Source organism: Bos mutus, chromosome X (genome assembly GCF_027580195.1).
Source record: "Bos mutus isolate GX-2022 chromosome X, NWIPB_WYAK_1.1, whole genome shotgun sequence".
In the NCBI taxonomy this organism is placed as follows: domain Eukaryota; kingdom Metazoa; phylum Chordata; class Mammalia; order Artiodactyla; family Bovidae; genus Bos; species Bos mutus.
In genome coordinates, this window is record NC_091646.1 from 112,869,991 (window position 1) to 112,894,227 (window position 24,237).

At 46.9% G+C, this 24,237-nt stretch overlaps 1 protein-coding gene across 5 annotated transcripts in view; it reads left to right on the forward strand.

Annotated features, from left to right (window-relative positions):
* The window catches only part of CLCN4 (chloride voltage-gated channel 4), a 68,593-nt gene that overhangs the window by 29,981 nt on the left and 14,375 nt on the right, over positions 1-24,237 (forward strand). For all 5 annotated transcript variants that reach the window (XM_070365558.1, XM_005909559.3, XM_070365560.1 and 2 more), the window contains 9 exons: positions 844-998; positions 4,232-4,331; positions 8,752-8,939; positions 11,711-11,833; positions 17,354-17,560; positions 17,661-17,741; positions 18,817-19,362; positions 20,750-20,936; positions 22,007-22,405. In XM_070365558.1, coding sequence (XP_070221659.1) covers positions 855-998; positions 4,232-4,331; positions 8,752-8,939; positions 11,711-11,833; positions 17,354-17,560; positions 17,661-17,741; positions 18,817-19,362; positions 20,750-20,936; positions 22,007-22,405 — 1,975 coding nt within the window. In that variant the 5' untranslated portion in view covers positions 844-854. The remainder of the gene's footprint in view (positions 1-843; positions 999-4,231; positions 4,332-8,751; positions 8,940-11,710; positions 11,834-17,353; positions 17,561-17,660; positions 17,742-18,816; positions 19,363-20,749; positions 20,937-22,006; positions 22,406-24,237) is intronic.

Genomic DNA, 24,237 nt, shown 5'->3' on the forward strand with positions numbered 1-24,237 from the left:
TTTAAAAGGAGACACAAAATAAAGTTATATATTGATGATGTGACTAAAGGCTTCAAGTAACCTAACCTTATAATTCTCTTAGGGACAGTGCTTCAGTACTCACTAATTCAGTGGCCATGGTGACTTTATGGAACATAACTGCCTCAAATAATAAGTAATTAATGTTTGGGTTTCCCAAAGTGAAAGTGAAAGTGAAGTCACTCAGTCATGTCTGACTCTTTGTGACCCCATGGACTGTAGCCTACCAAGATCCTCCGTCCATGGGATTTTCCAGGCAAGAGTACTGGAGCGGGTTACCATTTCCTTCTCCAGGAGATCTTCCTGACCCAGGGATTGAACCCAGGTCTCCTGTATTGTAGGCAGACGCTTTACCGTCTGAGCCACCAGGGAAGATATGTTGAAACCTAATCCCGAGTACGATAATATTAGGAGGAGGGACCTTTGGAAGGTGATGAGGTCATGAAGATGGGGCCCTCCTGGATGGGATTAGTGCCCTTATGAAAGAGACCCAGAGACCTCCATCACATGAAGACACAGTGAGGAGACGGCCACATGAACTAGGAAGTGGACTCTCAGCAGGCACTAAATCTGTTAGTGCTTTGATCTTGGACTTTCCACCCTCTGAAACTATGAGAAATAATGTATGTTGTTGATAAGCCAACCAGTCTGTGGTATTTTTGTTACAGCAGTCGATGCTGACTAAGACAGACTGTTTTCATCACAGCAGAACCACTTATGCTGAAATCAGTCTTTCTGGTACCAGAAAATAGAGCACATAGACTGTCCTTCCAGGACTATGCAGATGCCCTGCTTTCATTTCTAACCACAGATTTTCTCTTCCAGATGTAAGTAGCATGGTCAATACAGGAGTGATCAGTGGTTCTGGAAACCTGATGGATTTCCTCGACGAGCCATTCCCTGATGTGGGGACATATGAGGACTTCCACACCATCGACTGGCTGAGGGAAAAATCACGGGACACCGACAGACACAGGAAGGTCTGTGCTGTTCATAAAGCTACATTGAGGGGAGTCCCTTCAGAGGGCTTAGTCATGCTTTCACCAGATGGTTACCGACCTAGTACTTGGATTCATGCATCATGTTTTAAGGCAGGTTCTAGAGAAGAGAAGGAAGTGATGTGAACAGATACTTATAGTACCAGGTGCTTTGGGTGGGAGGCTGTGTCATACCAAGGTGTGGTGTGGAGGGTGAGGAGGGGCTCTGGAAGCAGATAGATCAGGTACATCCTGACCGTGCCACCTTCAGGCTGGGTCACTTTTGGGGTGCTGTTTCTGGACCCTCTCATTTGCGATGATGAAGGTAAGTATACCTATAGATAAATGAGGCTATGTGTGTATGAAAGCACATATTACAGCACCTGGTGTCTCGCTGGCATCAAGATGCATTTTAATGGACTCCAATAAAGTTGTGTATCAAGTGCTGTGGGATCATTTAGGAGGGCCCATGAAGGAGGGACTTTTTAGTGAGGGTGGCATTTCAGTGGAGTGTTGATGGATGAGTAAGAGTGTGCTACGAAGAGGAAGGGGAAAGGGTCCTAATCAGGAGCTGCCCTTTTGTAGGTCACAGGAACATGAAAGACTGCCCATTTAGGCAGTTTAAGGAGCTCTGAGGTCTGGTGGCAGATTCAAGGAAGGAGAGGACCGGAGATGAGTTTGGGTGCAGGGGCAATGGGGCCACATTGGGAATGACTGAGTAGAAGAGTTGACATTTCCTTTTGATGGCCACCAGAGAGATGTTCCACCAGGGGGTAAACAGGAAGCTTGGAAATGAGTTCAGGAGAAAGAGGAAGCAGATCTGACATGAGTGCTAACGAAGAGAGGCTTGGGGTCATGATCCTTCACAGGAGCCATTGGCAGGATGGAGGGCAGTACTGGGGTCAGGATGGCCTGGGGGTGGTCAGAAGCGGGGGAGGCCTTGGATGATGAGATGGGAGATAATCAGAGCAGCACATTGTAGGGGGAGGCCACTGAGTTGTGTTTCAGCTGCTGTGAGTTTGAGCTGATTGTCCAGCCTGCAGCCCTGTGCCGTTCAAGGGCATGGTCAGGATTGTGGTGGAGAATGAGGTGTTCTTGGCGTGAGTGGGTGCTGAAGCTTTAGAAGTGGTCCAGGTAGCCTGGGTCTGGAGAGGGAGAGATCAGGAGTGTTGCCAAGATTTAGTGGGTTCCGTGGGAGGGACTGGGGACCAGGGATGGATGCTTAGGTGAAGGAGGGCAACCAGCAGAGTGGCTGTAAGTGAAAGGGGGAGAGAGTGGCGAGGATGGAGCACCCTCCACCGAGAGGTCAGGTCAGAGATGCAGCAGCCACAAAGGCGAGAACAGCTTCACAGAGTCTGAATGAGCCGTCACATCCAGAGTGAGACCGAGTCACATCACGTTACACAGTGGCAGGGAAGGGAGGCTGAGAGATGTGTAGGGAGTGAGGTCCCGTGGACACTGATGCAGGTGATTGGCTCTGACCTGGAGGAACGGAGGCGAGGGGGTGGCCTTCTGTCCAGAACAGGGGTCGCGGACTGTGGCCCTTGGGCAAATCCGGCGCATCGCCTGTTCCCAGAAGTCCCACTGCCTTGGCACACAGCCACGCCTGCGGGTGCGCGCACTCTTTATGGTTCTTTTTGTGTGACAACCACAGACTCCAGTAGTTGCCACAGAGACCATCTGACCTTCCAAGCTGAAAATATTGACTTTCTGTCTCTTTATAGGAAATGTTTGCCAGCCCTTGCTCTTAAGGGTGTAGGGGAATGATAATCTCAGGGATGTAGGATGCTGTTAACACAGGGAGGGAAAAGGGGGCTCCTACAGTGTGTGTAGACATAACCATCTGCCTGGGAAATGTGGTCCATGCTGCCTCATTCAGCGTTCTTGCTGTTGGTTAAAACCACAAGTTGTCACCTCATACAGGTCAGCATGGCCATCATCGAAAAGTCCACAAATAATAAATGCTGGAGAGAGAGAGTCTACAAATAATAAATGCGGAGAAAAAGGAACCTTCCTAGACCATTGGTGGGAAGGTCAGTTGGTACAGCACTATGGAGAACAGTATGGAGGTTCCTTAAAAACTAAAAATAGAGTTATCATGGGATTCAACAGTCCCACTCCTGAGCATATTAGAGAAAACTCTTAACTGTTTACATGTAAGACATGGAAGCAACCTAAGTGTCCATCAGCACAGGAATGAATAAAGAAGATGTGGTATATACATTCAGTGGAGTACTATCGAGCCATAAAAAATGAAATAATGCCTTTTGCAGCAACATGGATTCAACTAGAGATTATCATACTAAGTGAAGTAAGTCAGACATAGAAAGACAAATATGATATCGCTTATATGTGGAGTCTAAAATATACAAATGAATTTATTTAATACAAATGAACTTATTTACAAAACAAAAACATTCCCAGACATAGAAAACAAACTTACGGTTACCATAGGGGAAAGTAGGGAGGAGATAAATTAGAAGTTTGGGGTTGACAGATACACACTACTATATATGAAATAGATAACACCAAGGGCGTACTGTATAGTGCAGGGAACTATGTTTAATGTCTTGTAATAACCTATAGTGGAAAAGAATCTGAAAAAGAAGATATATAAAAAACGGACTCATTTTGTGGTACACCTGAAATGAACACATCGTTGCAAATCAACTATACTCCAATACAAAAGTTAAACACTTTAGAAAAAAGATGTCCAAAAGTCCAAAGCTGTACACACACACACACACACACACGTTCTTATGCTTGGAATGTACCAGTTAAATAAAATGTATTTGACCAGGATGTTCTTGCTTTTAACATGTAACCTGGAAAACCAAAGAAGGAAATGAAATCTTTGTTGAAGAGGGTCTTTTGTGAACAGGCCTTACAATCTAAGCTGAAATAGTGATTCGTATTGAAAATGCTGACACCGAAGTGATATCTCCCTTCAGAATGACTTTGGAATAATCAGGGATCCAGTCATGTTTAGTAAGGTTTTTTAAGTGATTTTTTGGGGATTCTGATTCTTTGGAGATCGTCATCTTCATAGCTCCTTGAACAAGAAAGCCCATTTGACCATCATGCTCAGTAACTGAAAGAATCACCTAAGTGGCCATCTAGTTGCTTAATTATATTTGTTTTCTCATTCACCCTGTTTCCTGAGGAAACAGTTGCAGAAAAGTAAGTTTGAATTGGAACGTGTATCCACATCAGCTCTGATGTCTCTTTATTTCTAGATAACCAGCAAAAGCAAGGAGTCCATATGGGAGTTCATCAAGAGTTTGTTGGATGCCTGGTCGGGATGGGCAGTCATGCTGCTCATTGGCCTGCTGGCAGGTACGTGCTGTTTCTCTTGTGCTTCATGCCAGGAGTTTGTGGCTTGAAATATCTAAGAGCAAAATACATGACGTACCAATCTATCGTCAGTGAAGTAAGGAGACCCCAAGGCATGGGTGGACCAGGTACAGTCATTGGAGAGCAGTACCAAGAGAGCTGTGCTTCCCTGGTAGCTCAGCGGTAAAGAATCTACTGGCCAGTGCAAGACACATGGGTTCGATCCCTGGATCGGGAAGATCCCCTGGAGAAGGAAATGGCAACCCACTCCAGTATTCTTGCCTGGAGAATCCCACAGACAGAGGAGCCTGGCGGGCTACAGTCCGTGGGGTCACAAAAGTCAAACATGACTGAGCAACCAAAAGCACACACTTCACATTCTGTAGGACTTGGCTATGGAGCAGGCTAGAAAGGATGGGAACATTTTGCTCTCTAAAACATCCTGTGAGAATGAACTTGACTAACACTGGCAGGCCCTGGGATGAACATCGAGAGACACTCCCAGTAACACGAAACTGCAGGGTCTGAGAGAGGCCTGGGAGATGTACATCCAGTCCTTGGGTTGTTCTGAACCTCAGGGACTCTGCGTCCTTCATTTTTATAATCCCAGCACCATGTTTGTGACCCATTGGTGTTTTCAGAGCAAATGAATGTGTATCTGGAAGTTATGCCTCCCCTTTTAATAGCAAATACTCCAACCCTCCATGGAAATCGTTTCCTGAAATTTCCTTACTCTTAGGAGGCTGTGAAGGTTAATGTCAAAGAGGAAAAAACTGATCAAGTTAAAGAGATTTCCTTAAGAAAACCCCTTGCCTGTAGTAACATCATAGTTATGGTTATAGGACTGATCAGAGAATGACTGTGATATGGGTCTAGTGTAGTACATGCTGTCTGACAGCACTCCCATGGGACACAGAGTGAAACTTTGTGATTGGAGGACTCTGATTTCTGGCCACCTCTCATTTGTTATATCTACAATGGTGGGAGGGGCTCGGTTGCTAGGGAAGGGCTCTGTGTGCCTGGTGGGTCATAAAGGGCCCATAAAAGTGCTGAAGTGGCAGTCCTCTCGCTCCAGTCACAGTAGCTGCCTATTCGCCCCATCCTGCCCTTCCGCTCCCCATGGATATTGGTAGCAGTTCATAGATATACGACATTTTGCCACCCCTTTGTTTGACTGCTAATGTGAAGACCTTTAAAGGAAGGCAAAGTAGTTTGCTGTGAATTTTGATGTCTTTGTTTAGAATAGATGTATAAAACTCTACCCAGGGTTATTTTTGGCTCCCAGAAAGGAGAGATGGACGTTGGAAATGAAGGAATCCGAGTAGATGTTCTGGCCTAGATTTATCAACTGATCCAAGAGCCCAGTTGGGCTGTTTTTAACATATCAGATACCAACAACCTGGCTTCTCTGGTAAGCCAATTTACCTCACTTCTTTTAGGTGGGATCACCTGGGGATTTAAAACTACTGCTGCCCAAATTGCAATTAAATAGTACTCCAGAAATGACGCCCTAGCATTGAGTAAGGCCCCTTCTACCTGTGATGCTGATGTGCAGCCAGTGGTGAGGACCACTGGCAAAGGGTCACATCAGGAGATGAATAGAGGAGGGAGGCAAGAAATGGATGATCTTAACGATGAAGGCGGCTAAAGTGTTCTTTTGATCTGGATGTACTGGGAACGGAAATCCAGAAAACTCTGCCCCATTCGCCTTCCCATTCCCCAGCTGTCTAATGGTGGTGAGACCCAGGAGTCCCACTGCCTGGCCTGTCACCTCCTTAGTGGCAGCCTGGGTATTGTATTCTGACTCCTAAGATGGAGCGGCGCAACCTGCGGCTCCTATGAGGGGCGTTAACCCAGAGCCACCGCTGGGGGTCACTGTTGTTCCACACAACGTTTTTGTTCAAAGGTCATCTTTCTTGCCACCTTTTCTAAAAGTACCTTTCTCTCTCTCTCTCTCTCTCTCTCTCTCTCTCTCTCGGAACTTCATCACCCTCGCCCACCATTGTGTATGTATGTGTGTATGTATGTAACAGTTTTATTGAGCTATAACTCACATACCATACAATTCACCTTGTTAAAGTGGTTTTTAGTGTATTCACAGAATTTTGCAGCCAACACCAAGATCGATTTTAGAACATTTTCACCAGCTCCCAAAGAACCTCCCTACCCTTCAGCTATCAGCCGCAGCGCCCTCAGCCTCTTTTTAGTCTTAGACAGCCGCTGATCTACTTTCTGTCTCTGTAGATTTGCCTATTCTGGACCTTTCACAAAATGGAATCATATACTATGTGATCCTTTCTGACTCGCTTCATTTAAGCATAATGTTGCCAGGGCTCATCCACACTGTCGCATGTGTCCGTACTTCATTCCTTTTTATTGCCGTGCTAGGTGGACCACATTTGGTTCTTCCATTTAGCAGTTGACGGGCATACGGGTTGTTTCCACTTTTTGGCTTTTGTGAATATGCTGCTGTGAACATCTGTGTGCGTATCTTTGTGAGGATATATGTGTTCATTTCTCGTGGGCAGACACTGAGGAGTAGAATTCCTTGGTCAGATGGCGACCCTTGGTTTTCCTTTTGAGGACCTGTTCTCCGGCACCATTGTGGGGGATGGCCGCCCCCGGAGCACACTGTATTCTTCTCTTGTTGTCAGAGCCCTCACTTGGGGGTTTAGTCGCTAAGTCATGTCCAACTCTTGCGACCCCACGGACTGTAGCCCTCCAGGCTTCTCTATCCATGGGGTTTTCCAGGCAAGAATACTGGAGTGGATTGTCATTTCCTTCTCCAGGGAATCTTCCCAACCCAGGAATTGGACCTGGGTCTCCTGCACTGCAGGCAGATTCTTTACCAACTGAGCTACAAGGGAAGCCCCCTTACTTACTTATTTAGTCTAGTGTCTTTCTCCCTGCATGAGGTATGATTCCATGAAGGCAGGGACCTGAGTTTGCTTTGTTCAGTGCTGTACCCCAGGGTGTAGAGTTTACTTCCATAGTAAGTAGGTGCTCAGTAAGTAGCCCTTGAGTGAATGGATGGACCTGAGTTTCCTGATTTTCATTTATTTGTTGCTCTCATTCATTCAACCTGATATATAGTTCCAGCTGTACACCTGACATGCATACAACAGTGGACAAGGCTGTGTGCCCTTGCCCACTTAAAGGGGACACAGGGTCTGGATGCCTGGCCTGATTCCCACGGTGGCACACAAACCAGACAAGAGACTGTCTTCCTGCCCCACTTATAGACTAGTTGGAGTGTGTGTGTGTGTATGTATGTATACACACACACATATAAATATAGTCATATCAGGATGTGATAAGTATGGGGATGGCGGGATGCCTGGGAAATATACTTAGCTCAGACTTAGGAAATCAGGGAGGGCTTCCTGAAGGAGGTGATAGAAATGCCAGGATCTGGAAGATAAATAGGAGCTTGCCCAGTTGGGAGAGTGCAGCACTGTCTGAGGAAGTGCAGAGAGGAGGGCCTGGTGTGCTCAGGGGCATGGCGTGGGCAGTGTGTGGGGTTAGTGGTGGAGAGAGAGGAGCCTGGCAAGAAACTCGGAGACTGAGGAAAGAGCCTGTGTGCTGCTGAGGATTTGGGCAGTACTGGAAAGAACAGTGGGTGACTGCTGATGCAACAGGAGAGTGGCAGGGCCAGGGGGCCTTTTGTTGGTGTGTGGTTGCCTTTGGTGTTGATGCTGGCAGGGAAATAATATTGTAGTAAATGCTAGTAAAAGTTTGAAAACTTCAGTAGCTTGAGAATATTCTCTGCCTTCACAAAGGACTGGAATGGATTACTCTAGTAAGATGGCCTTCTGTGACCCACTGCACACTCTATTTTATCCCACTTCTATTGGCCTTTAGAGTAGTTGTTTACTTAAATCACTCCTCAGTCCTTCAACCAAAATGTAAAAATTCAGAAGATTCTAATAAGTGACATTTTTCAAGTTGGGTTCCATTTGGATATAAAACTTGATTGAAATGATGAGGCTGTCATAGTTGATTTCTCTCCATTTTGTCTGAATTGTCTTTTCTGGAGAGATAAGTTTGTGATTCCAGCATCCTGCCCTGGAAGTTGCTGAGGGGGTTCCATCTTTTATTGGGTATTGGTACCCTAGTTCCAAAACTTAGAAGGGCTGGGTTCTGAAAGCCCCAGGGGGTTGCAGTGAATTCTGCCCTGCAGGTCTCTCCCTCCTGTGTGATCGAAGCCCCCCAAGGACTGTATATCATTGGCCTTTGTGTCTCAGTGGGCTGGGTGCCACCTTTGCCACACCATGGGCCCTGCCACATGCTCAGGTGACCTCAAGACTGCTGAAAGAGGCTGCTGGGGCATGTGGCAGCCCAGGGCGCGGGCATCTCTGCCTGCCCTCCATGCTGCCTGGGTCCCGCCGGCTTCCGTCTCAGTGGCTCTTGCTGCTTCTTTCAGGCACTCTGGCCGGGGTCATCGATCTCGCTGTCGACTGGATGACCGACCTGAAAGAGGGCATCTGCCTGTCCGCCTTCTGGTATAGCCATGAGCAGTGCTGCTGGACTTCCAATGAGACCACTTTTGAGGACAGGGACAAGTGTCCCCTGTGGCAGAAGTGGTCGGAGCTGCTGGTGAATCAGTCGGAGGTGAGTGCGTGGGTGTGTCCTGGCTGGGAGTCCCCTGGCTGGTGTTGGGGAATGTCTATGCACTCACCTTCTGCTCTGACCTTCAGCTGTGGCTAATATGAGTGCCACTTCCCACTCAGCTTGTTTTCTAGTTCTAGGGTTCAAACTTCAATTGGAAAGTCCTTCCCCACTATTGCATGTGTACAACGTATGTAGTTTTTAAAACCTGGTATTTGGTTTTGTTTTTCTTACCGAGAGTGGTCTTTTGATCATGCTAAAGAAATAAGAATTGATTTTTATTACTTCTAACTGAGGAGAAAAGATATTGTTTTAGAAAAATGGCTTTAGTGAATGTAATTCATATTCCAGAGGATATTCTATGTGTATACATTAATCTGTGTAATAAATATTAATATTAATGAATTAATCTTCATTAACACGAATATGCTAATATTCTTTTAGAATATTCGCGCATTTGTGCCACCATCACCCTGATCTAATTTTAGAACATTTTTATCACTCCCAGAGAAACCTTGTACCTGTCAGCAGTCACTCCCCATTTCCCGCCAAATCTGCCAGCTCTGGGCAACCACCAATCTGCTTTCTATCTCTGCAGATTTGCCTATTGTGGACTTTTCTTATAAATGGAGTATACAACGCATGGACATTTGTGTCTGGCTTCATTCACTTAGCATAATGTTTTCCAAGTTCATTTGTGTCATACCGTAAATTGGGACTTCATTCCTTTCACGGCCCAATAACATGCCATTGTCTGCATCAGCACGTGTCATTTCTCCACTCAGTAGCTGAGGAACATGTGATGCTTCCACTTTTGTGCCTTATGAATGACTTTGCTTTGAAAGCTTATCTACAGGGTTTTGTGTGGACGTATGTTTTCATTGCTTTGGGGTCCATACCTAGAGGGGAATTCCTGGGGCACATGGCAACCCTACATTTAACCTTTTGAGGAGCTGCCGGTCTTCCAAAGTGGCTGCACCTTTTTGCATTCCAGCAGCAGCGTATGTGGGTTCCAGCTTTCCCACATCCTCACCGACCCCAGTTGTTAACCTGGTTTGGATCGTAGCCCTCCTAGCAGATGAGAAGGGCTGTCTCCCTGTGGAGACAGTTATCATCTTCCAGTGAACACATCAGAGAGGATGTTTGTGGGCCTTCTGCAATGGGAATATCCCAGCCTAGGGGCTGTAGCAGTGAAGCACAGACCAGGCTCTTGCCTTCATGGCTCTCTGACTTTCAGATCTGCACAAATCTTTGTCCAGGAAAAGGCTTAATTTCTAACTGAGTTCAGTGGTTACCACAGTGACTAAGGGTCATCGACAGATCAGAAACCCAGGTGATAGGGAGCTAAGTTGCCAGGATTCACGTTAGGGTACTGTGAGGACCGTTCACCATATAACTGTTCTTGGAAGATACATATTCTCCTCCTTGCTCCCCCATTCTCCTTTGCCCAGTTGATTTACCTCTGTTGAAGACTTCTGGAATGCACTTTGCTATTTTGCTCAATCTTTCTCAGTGGAGTTGAAAATGAATTCTGTCAAATCTCAGAAATTGACGGGCTCTTGAAATTTCACACATCCTCAGTGCTCTCCATCACTTCCAAAAATAGATTCTCACGTGGCTGGATGGAGATGGGCAGGCTGAATTGGCTGGCCGCCATGTTTGGTTTCTTCGCTCCTACTTTGGGGGGAACTATGGCCATCCAGCTTCTCAACCATCTCCAAGATTTATACTTGAATTCAAAGAATTAGTGTTAGCCAGGGTGAGATGTTATTATTAGTCACAGAAAAGTCCATTTTTCTCCGGGTGAAATGTATTCCTGATTTCTCACCACACCAGGTGTGAATATCTCTGGTTGTTAAGGCTAGAGCTATCTCCTGGAGCATGTTTTTGTGTTTTACAGGCGCACGTGTGGCTGTTTCAGTGGCCTGGCTTAGAGGCACCCTGGCTTTTCCTGCTCATCATGTGACAGATCAGATGGTGGCAGAAGCTGAGGCCTAGAGAATCGTAGTCTGCCCAGCACACCAGGTCCTCAGCCTCAAAGACCCCAGACTGTGTTGTTGGTCCAGAAGGTGTTCCCCACACATCAGATTATTTAGAATATTGGCGCAGCGCCTGAGACTGCATTTCCATTCCACGCCAGGTGATACTGCCGGTCCAGGGGCCACATCTGAGTAGCAGTATTCTAAAATGCAGTTCCCCCAGACGGGACAAGAGTTTAGGGGAGAATGGATACGGGTATGTGTATGGCTGAGTCCCTTTTCTGCCCACCTGAAACTGTCACAGCGTTGTTAATAGGCTATACCTCAATACAAAATAAAAAGTTTTAAAAAGGCAATTCACACACTTCCTCTTTGGTTTTAATTGCAGCGTGGGTTTGGCCTTCACCAAAGCAAAGAGGCTGATCCACCGCAGACGAGACCAAACAAACTTTCTGGGGGCTCGAAGGCAGAATTTTCTGTTACATGCCTTTTATTAACTCAAGCGCACAGGGCAATTCAAACCAAGCCTCATTCACAGTTTCCAGGACTGCTGAGGTGTCACCTGGTGGAAGATGTGTGTACACAGCTCCTGGAAAAGCAGCTGGTGCTGTGTCTGTGTGAACCGCTGTAGCAATAGCAACAGCTGATAAAACTAACCTGCCTCTTTGTTGACACAGGACCAGGCGAGAAGCTGCCCAGTCAGGTCAGAGGGTCCTCTCTCATTCTAGAGGGCTAGGCGTGTTGCTTGGGTCTGCAATGGCTCACGTGTCTCTTCTTGTTCTGTGTCTTGTCTAGGGTGCCAGTGCTTACATTCTGAATTACCTAATGTACATCCTGTGGGCATTGCTGTTTGCATTTCTGGCTGTCTCCCTGGTACGAGTATTTGCACCATATGCCTGTGGCTCTGGTATACCCGAGGTGAGTGGGGGCTGGCTTTTTGTGCCAATTATTAGAAGAGCAAGCACTTACATGGCACTTAGGCGCTAAGCATGGTTCCCGGCATTGGACATCTGTTCACTCATTCATTCTCGCAGAGAGCCTATGAGGTCCGTACTCTTATTCTTCATTTGATGGTTGGGGAAAGTGAAGTACAGAGAGGTTAAGTAACTTGCCCAAGGTCGCTAAGCTGGTCAGCTGGGAGTCGAACCCAGCTGTCTGGCTTCACGATTTATGCTCTGTTTATTCTCAGATGCTTCAATTCTTGTCTTTGCGTACCAGGCAGAAGTCTTAAAGCCTGTGGAACTGGAGTTCATTAACCACACACGCAGACATGGTCCTATAGTAACCCTTAAGTGCATTTAGGGCTTCCTAGGTGGTGCAGTGGTGAAGGATCTGCCTGCCAATGCAGGAGGCTCAGGTTCGATCCCTGGGTCTGGAAGATCCCCTGGAGGAGGGCATGGCAACCCACTTGCCTGGAGAATCCCAAGGGCAGAGGAACCTGGAAGGCTATAGTCCATGGGGTCACACAGAGTTGGACATGACTGAGCAACTGAGCACGCACGTATGCAAGTACATCAGTGATCAGCTGTGAAAGGGGCAACAGCGGGAGTTTGGTGCTCAGAAAGTTTACTTATTAAACTCCCTTGCCACGTTTTTGCTCTGCTTGTGAGAGGATAAGAGCAATCTTTAAAAACTAAATTCCATGTTCACTACATGTGCTGTGAATGCACCCGTGTGAGTTTAGAGTTCTTATAAATATTTTCAGCTCTTTCTGGTAACCAGAGCATGAGGGAAGTGACTTCATCGATCAGGAAGAATGCCCGGGACTAAACTTCAAACCACTGAGGATCTGCTGGGTTCAAAAAACCATAATTGAGCGAATTCCCGAAAAACCCAGACAGTGCAGCTTTGAGCCAGAAATCATTTTTAAAGTTCTTAGACGATCACTCTAATCACTGCTGTTGCATTCTCCTTCAAGTTGGTGCTTCAGCAGCTCCCATAGACAGTGGAGATGCTGAGTTTATAAAGATGTGAGCGGTCATGGCAGCGGACCCACACTCTTTGGCAGCACCACCAACAGCACTGCTGGTCCGGGCGGTTCATGGGAAGGGCTGGGGTAATTAAAGGATCGTTGAAAGGAAAGCTCAGCATTATCTTGTTCCAGGAAAAGATGTTTTAAGAAGGCAATTTCATGCTGAATTTTGGATAGTTGATATTAACACGTTGCTGGAGGAACCTAAAAAATAAGCTGTGCATTGCAGCATATTTGCTCCGTACAGCCAGTGCTGCTGTAATGCACTATGTGTGCGTGCTCAGTTGTGGCTGCCTCTTTGTGACCCCATGAACTGTAGCCCGCCAGGTTCCTCTGACCTTGGGATTCTCCAGGCAAGAATACCAGAGTGGGTTTGCCTTTTCCTTCTCCAGGGGATCTTCCCCACCCAGGGATTGAACTCATGTCTCCACTGAGCCACCTGGGAAATTCCTAATGTACCATATGCATGCCAAGTCAAGGGCGATGTGAAATTGCATCACCAAAACCACAGAGCTTGTTGGGAAGATGGAGTTAGGGGCACAGTGCCCAGAAACCTCATTGGTGGCACATAAAAAGATGGGAACCACATAGAACCAGTAGCACAGTTTGACACATGTTAAATGGTTAAGGAATGTATGAATACCACCCTAGTGCGCGTGCAAACTGGGAGTTGTCTGAGACGTGTGCTTGTGTGTTGGCTCAGTTTGGCAGCTGCAGTTTTCCATCTTGTGTTTCTCTCAGAGGAAATCGTGCAGAAACAGACGCGAAATTGGCATCATGCTCAAGTTCTGCCCCGACGCATGAATCACATTGGAACAAATTTGTGTTTTCCAAACAAGTGTCCGGGCAGAACTGACTGCATTTTATTGGATATTGAGACAAAGAGAACAGATTATTGTTGGCATCTTAGTTTCTGATCCCAGTGCCCAGCAACAGGCGCTTTTGGACTCAAGCCACCTGTAAAAATAAGGAGGTGGGTAGTGGGGAGTTGGTGGGAAATTGAAGGCAGCAATAAAAGGTGTTGCGAGTGGGGATACCATCTTCCTCTTCCAAGAACCAGAGATGCATGGCCCAGCTCACAGACACGGAACTCTGTGTGGGAGGGCGTCTGGTGGACCTGGTGCTCATCCACAGATGGCGTCTTCATTTATGACAGCTGAACCCAAAATGAGTCAAATACCAAGTTCAGCATTGTTTCCTGTGTGACAAAGTGCAAGGAACACATTGATGTGAATAAAGTTCAAAAAAGTGATATCAAGTGGAAAAAGTAAGTTAGAGAAGAATATGTGAAGTATGGTTCCATTTCTGTAGAGTCTCTAAAACAGCCTGTATGAAACAAGCATACTGTTTAGTCATACCCAGATGTGCTAAAGCTCGCAAGAAAGGCAAGGAAATGATTGGAAGAGTCCACTGAGAAAGCAAAGACAAGGTGTTCACAGGTTCCTGCTCTTCTGTCCTAAACTTGGGAGTGGGTACATGATAGTAGGTACATAAATATTTTTTCAGCTGTATATAATATGTAACAGATTCATGTCTCTATTTATAAAAGAGTTCACAATAATCTTTTCAAGTGTCAGGAACCCAATGGAGATTTTATAATTGAAGTTTAGTTACTATGACTCAGTAGTAGCAGATTTTCATTGTTATTATAGTAGAGCTAGAAATTCCTAACACTTACCCCAGTTCTTGGAGGAAAGGAGCAGAGTAAAAAGTAAATGCAAAGAAATCATTCATGGGTACGAATAAAATCCTTCCAGTCAAAACCCAACTAACTATGCAAACAACTCCACTCAGTTTGAGATACTGAGCTGATCTTCATTTCGGCAAAGACACTAAATGAGCTTTTTTAGAAAATATACTTCCCATCATAGGAGGTGATCTGGGGTGCAGTGGTTAGTGGTTAAGAATCCGCCTTGCAATGCTGGAGATGCAGGTCCCGACCCCTGGGTCGGGAAGATCTCCTGGAGGAGGAAATGGTAACCCACTCCAGTATTCTTGCCTGGAGAATCCCATGGACAGAGGAGCCCGGCGGGCCACAGTCTGTGGAGTCCCAGAGTCAGACACGACTGAGCAACTAAGCACAGCACACAGCACAGAGGTTTTAAAGTTGCCATCGTCAAGTCACAAATGTGCTGCAGTGCATTGCCTTAGAGCCCTGCTTGATTCAGTCTCTATTAATTCAAATTAAAGCGAGTGATTAGATTTTGGCATCTGCTGGGAACAAATTTGCCTTCTTTAATCCCTAATTTGATCATGACAATTTTATTCAGTCGTTTTTTTGAGAATTATGAAATACCTCTCACATTGTTCAGTTCACCACATGTCATGGCTGGCAATGGCTCAGGTAATTTAGATGCTTGTAATTTTCTAAATGGTATCATGCTCTTCAAGTGTACCCTTGGGTCCAAATCCACATTAACTGACAAAAAATTATAGATAATTTTATTCTAGGCAATACAAAAGGGCAGGATTGTGGCAGGCATAATAAAACATCCCTTAAATAAAGGGATATGGGCTCCCAGAGCACAGGCTCAAATAAGCCCACTACCACTAGTTAAAGACCAGTTTAACCACTGCTAGTTTGTGTGCCTTTAGTTAAAGGCTGGTTCATCTGATTAGAGAGCTGGAAGACCTCCCTTGTGTTTTCTAGGAAGGAGCTTAGAGAGTTCTTTCAAATAGATGCCCACATGCTTGCTCACTGTTGGTCTTTCTCTTTGAATTAAGAAAAACAGATATCTGTCAGTAATTCCTGAGATGAAAATGGTCTGTTCAAACCCATTGTGAAATTTCCTATATTAGCATTACAGGTGATGAAAAGCCAAAGAGTATTTCAGGACTGACCTTAAATAGTGAGAAATTAGGAAGAGTTGTATTGCTCTTCTCAGGATGGGAACAGTGCTTCTCTACCTGGACTGCCTTTTAGAATGGGTTTGGGTGGACTCTGGGAGTTGGTGATGGACAGGGAGGCCTGGAGTGCTGCAATTCATGGGGTTGTAAAGAATCGGACATGACTGAGCGACTGAACTGAACTGAACTGTGGAGTCTGTAAACTCCCTGTGCCCATGATACACCTCAGATCAATTACATCAGATTTCCGGGGGAGGGGATTAACTAGTCCTCCTTGGTTTTTAATTCCCCAGAGGATGCTGTTGAGCACCAAGCTCAAGAAGGACTAGGATAGCTATTCAAGAAAATGATTGCTTGGCAGAGCAATGCCCACTAGGAGGCACTTTGATGTTATGTAAACATCCTGACAGTGACAAGAGCTGAGATTGTCCCATTATGCATTATACAATGGGAAAATGGATACTGACCACAAATTTCACTGGCTGGCTCACTCTGTGTCTAATGAATCTCTGATTACAGGCTTGTAAATTGCTAGCTAGGCAGTAAACATTCACTTCATTTCAGCCAATCGTGGGAGAGGTTGAAGATAAAATGTTATTTATCCGTTGGTGATGCTTCTATATCCAGTGCATGCGTGTATGTTCTGTCATATCCGACTCTTTGTGACTCCATGGACTGTAGCCCAGCAGGCTCCTCTGTCCATGGGATTTTTCAGGCAAGAGTACTGGAGTGGGGTGCCATTTCCTCCTCCAGGGGATCTTCTCCACCCAGGGATCGAACGCACATCTCCTAAGTTGCAGCCAGATTCTTTACCACTAGTGCCACCTGGGAAGCCCAGGCTTTGTGAGTCAAGAGGCAAAATTGAGGAACTATTCTCACTCACAGCTAAGTCGTGTTCGACTCTGCGATCCCATGGACTGCAGCACACCAGTCTTCCCTGTTCTTCACTGTCTCCCAGAGTTTACTCAAATTCATGGCCATTGAATCAGTGATGTCATCTAACCATCACATCCTCTGCTGCCCTCGTCTTTTACCTTGTTTACATACTACATTTAAAAAGATTAAAAGCTTAGGTTTTAAAGATCTTAGCTTGTGGGTCATACGAAAATAGGCTGTGGTCTGCATTTGGCCCAGTGGCCATAGTTAGCCAACCCCTATCTAAAGTTCCATTGATATTTTATTGTATTTGCTTTGCAACAAAGCTAGCCAGATGTCTCTTTATCTTGGCCATCTTTCAATAGTCAAAAATAAACAGTTAAAATCAATAGATACATGTATCTTTTCAACACAGCAGAGGGTAACCTGCATAGGATAAAATGCCATACGTAAAATTAGGCTGATAACTACTTATTCATTCCTTGAATGATCTCATTACTCCGGAATTATTAAGATTTACTATGCAGTGAATTGTCTCGGGGGTTCCATTAATGTATAAAAGTAGGCATTAATATAAATTATAATATCAAATTATAGCTAAATTACCAACAAAAGCAGCCTCTGTTCCATACAATTTAGTGAATCTCAGCTTGAAAGATGCTTCTGGGAGGAGGCAGGTGTTACTTTCCTGGCAGAGGCACTCAGGCAGCTCACTCCCCGACCTTCTCCATCCTATGTTTCAGATAAAGACCATCTTGAGTGGCTTCATCATCAGGGGCTACTTGGGCAAGTGGACCCTGCTGATCAAGACTGTCACGCTGGTGCTGGTGGTGTCCTCAGGCCTGAGCCTGGGCAAGGAAGGGCCGCTGGTGCATGTGGCCTGTTGCTGCGGCAACTTCTTCAGCAGCCTTTTCTCCAAGTACAGCAAGAACGAGGGCAAAAGGCGTGAGGTGAGCATGCGCAGAGTGAAGCCCCATCCTCTCCGGGCTTACCTGCACCTGCTGACTTTCCCGAAAGACCTGGAACTGACGGGACCTCTTTGCCTCACAGGTGTTGTCAGCCGCGGCCGCTGCTGGGGTCTCCGTGGCCTTTGGTGCTCCGATTGGGGGTGTGCTTTTCAGTCTGGAAGAGGTGAGCATGGGCAGTGGAAGGGCCCCGTGGTTCTGAGCACCGAGAAACACATGGGGGGTCAGCAAGGCAGGAGGCGTTCTTCTTCAACTCTCTTGAGGACTGGATCCAAAGGAGGGTTGAGAGATTCCTACAACTCATGAAGGAGCCACAGTATTCTCTGTGAAATACCTTTTTTTAAAGTCTTGTTTTAAAAATTGCCAGTGTGATTTTGAGGGGGCAGGGTGGAGATTTGGTCTCCTGTCTCTTCCATAAACAATGTAATGAATAAACAATTTTTATTTTTTTTGTCACCAGAATGGATCTAGTCCAGTGCTCGGCCCATGTTGTGTGTCAAGAGCCAGATAGTAAATACTTGAGGCTTTACATGTCTCGGCGCCTGGTCCCAGCCACTGATCTTGGCCCTTGTAGCTTGGGGGGTGCAGCAGACCACATGGCCGTGCGCCGCCTGGCTGTCTTCCAAAAAGACCTTCCTTGTGAATGTTGGAGTTTGAATTTTCTATCATTGTCAGCAGATATTGTCCTCGTTTTGAATATTTCACGTCTCAAAATATTCTTTTCTCCCCAAAAAGTATAGTTGATTTACAATGACGTATAAATGTCTGCCATATAGTGCCGTGATTCAGCTACATATATATAGATTCTTTTTCTCCCTGAACCATTTAAAAGTGTAAAAACCATTCTTAACTCGTGTGCCCTCCAGATACAGCTGCTGAGCCAGGAGTTTCAACCCAGCCTCTGTTGTCTAAAGAATCAAATCAGAGGTTGATTTTCTTTTAGGAGGCTCTCTGTGTCATAAACAGAATTATGATACAGTGTTCTCATTTCTCTTATAAAATAGCTCAAATGCACCTTAAATGGTATCTGTTCCAATTTTAGACAGAGTCCTTTAAAATATCTTTGTTCATGTGTTTGGGCCTTATTTACACCACTGATTGAGGAAGTAAGTTCCTCCCATTTTTGATTTGAGTATGACTTTCATGGCAAATGCCAGCAGGGGGCTGCTGATCAGTGGGTCTGGGGCCCTGGGGCAGCTCTTTTGTCTACCAGTCTCTTATTTTTCACTCGTTGGTCGCAGGTCAGCTACTACTTTCCCTTAAAGACCCTGTGGCGGTCCTTTTTTGCGGCCCTGGTGGCAGCCTTCACGCTGCGATCCATCAATCCATTCGGGAACAGCCGCCTCGTCCTCTTCTACGTGGAGTATCACACGCCCTGGTACATGGCTGAGCTCTTCCCCTTCATCCTGCTTGGGGTCTTCGGGGGCTTGTGGGGGACCCTCTTCATCCGCTGCAACATCGCCTGGTGCCGGAGGCGCAAGACCACCAAGCTGGGGAAGTACCCAGTGTTGGAGGTCATCGCGGTGACTGCCATCACCGCCATTGTTGCCTACCCCAACCCCTACACACGCCGCAGCACAAGCGAGCTCATTTCCGAGCTCTTCAATGATTGTGGGGCCCTTGAGTCCTCCCAGCTGTGTGACTACATCAACGACCCCAACATGACGCGGCCCGTGGATGACATCCCCGACCGGCCAGCCGGGGTTGGGGTTTACACGGCCATCTGGCAGCTGGCCCTGGCGCTGATCTTCAAGATCATCATTACCATATTCACCTTTGGCATGAAGGTCAGTGAAGGGGAGGGAAGGTGCCAGGGGTGGGGGGCAACCCTGTCCTTCTGAAGATGGGACCCCAGAATCTGATCATGCCAGGAGAAAGGGGGAGCTGAGCTTTGCTGAATGGTCTCAGGTGCCGGCCACTTGACATTCTTTCAACAAACAAAAAAACAATGCTTTTGATAAACAGTAAGCCTATGGAGTAGAGATTTTTAACCCCATTTTATAAGTGAAGAAGCTAAGGCTCAGAGTGTATCATTCATACGGAGATGTGTACAGCTTGGTGAATGTTCACAAAATACACTTGTGTGACCAGCACCTCAGACCAGGAGCAGAACACTGGGAACCTTCCAGAATTCAATTCTGTTCCACAGCAATTGTTTTTGTGGTATTTCTATGAATTGTTTCTTTTTAAGAAAGTCTTGAGAAGCTGTGTACTTGGATGCAGTGGTCAAACACAAACCTGAATTTTTGCCTTGAGAACAAGGAAGGATAGACATTATTAAAGGTGACTGTCTGTGATGCAGAGGGATTTATTTTCATTCTGGTGCCTGCTGGGAGAAGTCTGCTTTGAAGTCACAGGGGATTAGATGAAGGGGGGTGGGGATAAGAGATGTTCAAGGAATAATTTCCTCAGGAATGTCACACAGTCTTGAAATTACACCGGAGGATCCAAACTTAACTTGAATTTGGTTAAAGACCCACTTCCATCCTCAGATTCATGACAATCGGCCAGGAAGGGGTTGCGGTTCATAAATGCAGCTGCCGGTCACAATTGGCAGCCATGTGCAGTCTCTGAACAGAGTCAAGTCTGTTCTGTACTACGTGTCTGATGACTAGAGAGATGAACATGTATTCTCTCAGCAGAATACAAAACGTGCTATTACTGAGGCCTTTCGGTTTATATAGTTTCTCTGACAGGTGTTTGGCTGCTGTATTTTCAAGAGGGCAGTAAGTCCATGACAAGGTTTTTGGAAGATGCAAGACAGGTCCACTGATGTTTTTAGCTTTTCCATTGTCATGCTGTGGCGTGACATTTCATTTTAAAAGCTGATCTGAATGATGGGCGAGGGGAGAGAGAGTGGTGAGTATCTGAAGTGACAGATGCGCACTTTGAATGTTATTTGCAGTGGGGCTTATCATCCTTTAATCCACAGCAGGCAAACCAGGCCAGCTTTTGAAGGCGAGGAAATGAAAGTGTAAAATTGCATTCTCTCCAAGTCACAGTAGATCACTGGTCCACGGTTTCCCAGTTGACCCATATTTTGAAGCGTTGCCCCGCCTTTGAAGACTGAAGGAAGACACCAGCTTGTTGAGGGAGGCCGAGTTTCCTGGGGGGGTGTGGCGGCGGGAATGGGGACCCCTTCCCTCATGCATCTTTCTCCTGTGCTCCCTGCAGATCCCGTCTGGCCTCTTCATCCCCAGCATGGCTGTGGGGGCCATGGCGGGCAGGATGGTGGGAATCGGTGTGGAGCAGCTGGCTTACCATCACCATGACTGGATCATCTTCAGGAACTGGTGCAGGCCCGGTGCAGACTGTGTCACCCCAGGGCTCTATGCCATGGTGGGGGCTGCAGCTTGCCTAGGTACTGTGTGGGCGTGGGTGTGTGTGTGTGAGAGAGATGTGAGTAGCCCAGGGCTTTTCTTTGCTTAGTCATCCAGGGACCCAGGCTGATGGGATCTCTGCCATCTTGTCACTGTACCATCTAAAACAGTGTGTAGGCAGCAGGGAGCTGCTCAGTATCCTAGAATCTATGGGACAGCCCTCCCCTAGCCCCACCCCAGTGAAGGAAGAATGACCCGGCTCCAGCTGTTCCTCATTGCAAGATCAGGAGTTAGTGTGGATTCTTCCTTTGAATACCAAGGGACACAAGGGTGGGCGCATCTCCTGTCTGTTGTTTGTCATCATTTAACCGCTCAGTTGTGCTTGACTCTTGGGACCCCGTGGACTGTAGCCCACCAGGCTCCTCCATCCATGGGATTTTCCAGGCAGGAGGACTGGAGTGGGGTGTCCTTTCCTACTCCAGGCCATCTTCCTGACCGAGGGATTGAACCCACGTCCCTGCATTGGCAGGTGGCTTCTCTACTACTGAGCCACTTGGAACATGGCTGCCTATAGCCTTTAGAAATCTCTACCATTTCCAGCTTGAGGGGTTTGGGGAAAGAGCCACATGTACTGAGACAGAAACCTGCAGAGCCCATATAGGATCCACTCACCAAAATGCAAAGGGTGTGAAAGTGAAAGTGAAGTCACTCGGTCGTGTCCAACTCTTTGTGACCCCGTGGACTGTATCCCACCAGGCTCCTCCATCCATGGGATTTTCCAGGCAAGAGTACTGGAGTGGGTTGCCATTTCCTTCTCCAGGGGATCTTCCCAACCAAGGGATCAAACCCGGGTCTCCCGCATTGCAGGCAGAGGGTGCGGTCCTGGGTGAATAGACAGCTCACTGTCACTCACAGGAGGAGACCCGGACAGATGGGACTTATGGTGCTGATGCGAGGCTGTGTTTACCGAGGTCCGAGCATGGGCACCGTGTAGGACCATTCCTGTAGAACAAGGGCCAGGAGGACGGAGCCGGCTTGTCGGTCTCCAGTTTGTGTCCTCTTGCAGGTGTGGAGTGGAGTCCTGTGATTCCCTTCCTCTCTTGTGTTGCAGGTGGTGTTACCAGGATGACGGTGTCATTGGTGGTCATCATGTTCGAATTGACGGGAGGCCTCGAGTACATCGTGCCCCTGATGGCAGCAGCCGTGACCAGCAAGTGGGTGGCCGATGCCTTTGGGAAGGAAGGCATCTACGAGGCCCACATCCACTTGAATGGGTACCCGTTCCTGGACGTGAAGGACGAGTTCACCCACCGCACACTGGCCACTGATGTCATGCGCCCGCGGCGAGGGGAACCACCCCTGTCCGTGCTCACCCAGGACAGTATGACTGTCGAGGACGTGGAGACACTCATCAAGGAGACTGACTACAATGGCTTCCCTGTGGTCGTCTCCAGAGACTCAGAGCGCCTCATCGGCTTTGCCCAGAGGAGAGAGCTGATTCTTGCCATAAGTGAGTAAAGCAGGGAGTCTCCAGGAACAAATGTGCCCCCAAATTCTCCAAGAGGTTGGAGAGGGTAGATGAGGGTCAGAGGGCTTCAGGCCAAGCTGAAGGCTTGTTTGTTTCACCTGGGGATCTGGCCAGACTGCAGGAGGTCTGGGGAGGTACCTGCCTGCTAAGTTGCTTCAGTTGTGTCCAACTCTTTGCGACCCCCTTGACTGTAGCTTTCCGGGTTCCTCTGTCCAGGGATTCTCCAGGCCAGAATACCGGAGTGGGTAGCCTTTCCCTTCTCCAGGGGATCTTCCCACCCCAGGGATCGAACCCACGTCTCTTACATCTCCTGCATTGGCAGGTGGGTTGTTTACCACTAGCGCCACCTGAGACCCTGCATTTCTCCCAAGCTCCCTCTTTTATCCGATCAAACTGTAATGAAAAGATCATAAAATAACTATCTCGTCACTGTACATTAGGAGTGCATGCTCTGAATGGAGCAATCAGTGAGCAGCTTTGCTACGACACTTGAAGGCTGTGCACCTGTAGCTCTGACCTGAATTTATTCAAACTCTTGTGGGAGGCCAATGGAGTAGGGTGGCTGACAGCAGCAGTGACCAGTAAGGAGTGCGATCATGGTGTCCCCCTTCCTGGGAAGGGCACCTAGCAGGACACAATCCCTCAATTAGTTCCCATTTAATGAAACAGTGAAACCCCATTTTTGTGAATGGGCCAGCGCCCATGGACTTCCGGGGGGCTCACTGACCTAGATGCTGAGTTCTTTGCCTCAGAAACCTCTCTCGGCACCGCTCAAGCCCTTCACGTCACTTCATGATGTCATGTCTGGTTCCAGCAGGTCAAGTCACGTGGGTTCCATGTGGGTCAAGTCAGTACTGTGGGATGTTTTTCCTCCTCACAGGCTAACTGGGCGAGCTGTGCCAAGGGGCAGGCTATTCACTTGGGAGAGGAGAGAGGAAATGGTGCCCAGGTGTTTGTTATGTCCCAGAGATGGGCGGCTCAAGCCTAAGGTCACCTGTCGACCTATGGATGGGCACCTTGAAAGGGGAGCAGGAGGCAGAAGGATTACAAAGACAGGCCTAGGTGTGAGTCTGTGAAGGCCCTGGCAGGGAGGAGCGCTCCCCTCATCCCGGTGGTGGTGCTGCCAGACCTCCTGATGCAGCCGGGGTAAGGAGGCACAGAACGCATCCTCGGTGCGAGGTCAACATGAATGCCCTCCTGCTCAGCATGTCCCTCTGTCTTGCAGTATGCTGGGGGCCCATGGCCTAACTCCCGTGTGCCCTTGATAATTGAACTTCCAGAACGTTTATGAAGTTTGCCTCAGGGACTTTTCCAGGTGCGATGGCAAAGCACCTCACCGGGAACATACCTTTGCTTATCCCCGCCCTTTGTTAACTATTTCTCAGGCTCTCCATTTGAATTTCTAGAACATTTTCACCATGTTAAATAGCTTTTAAAATATTTTTAAAGTATCTTCATCAAAGGCTTTATAAAAATAAGTTTAAGCAGGCTATAGTGTCTAATTTTAGCACGTTGCTGAAACATATTTACCTCTTTCCAAAGCAACAATTGATTGTATGTTTTAGACACAAAAGCACATTTGCTTTCTCTTTATTATAGGTCCTGTCACTTAATAGGTAGGTACCTTTAGGCATGACTATAGCCTTATAAATAATGAAATTTAAAAAAAAAAAGTTGTATAGTAGGTTGGGTTTGTTTTAAATTAGTGTAATCAGCAGCCTTTAAAAAAATTTATTCAGTCCCTAAAATCTTTTAAGCAAAGGTTGAAATTTTAAAACTCAAGTAATAAATGTCACAGAATCCATTACCTATTG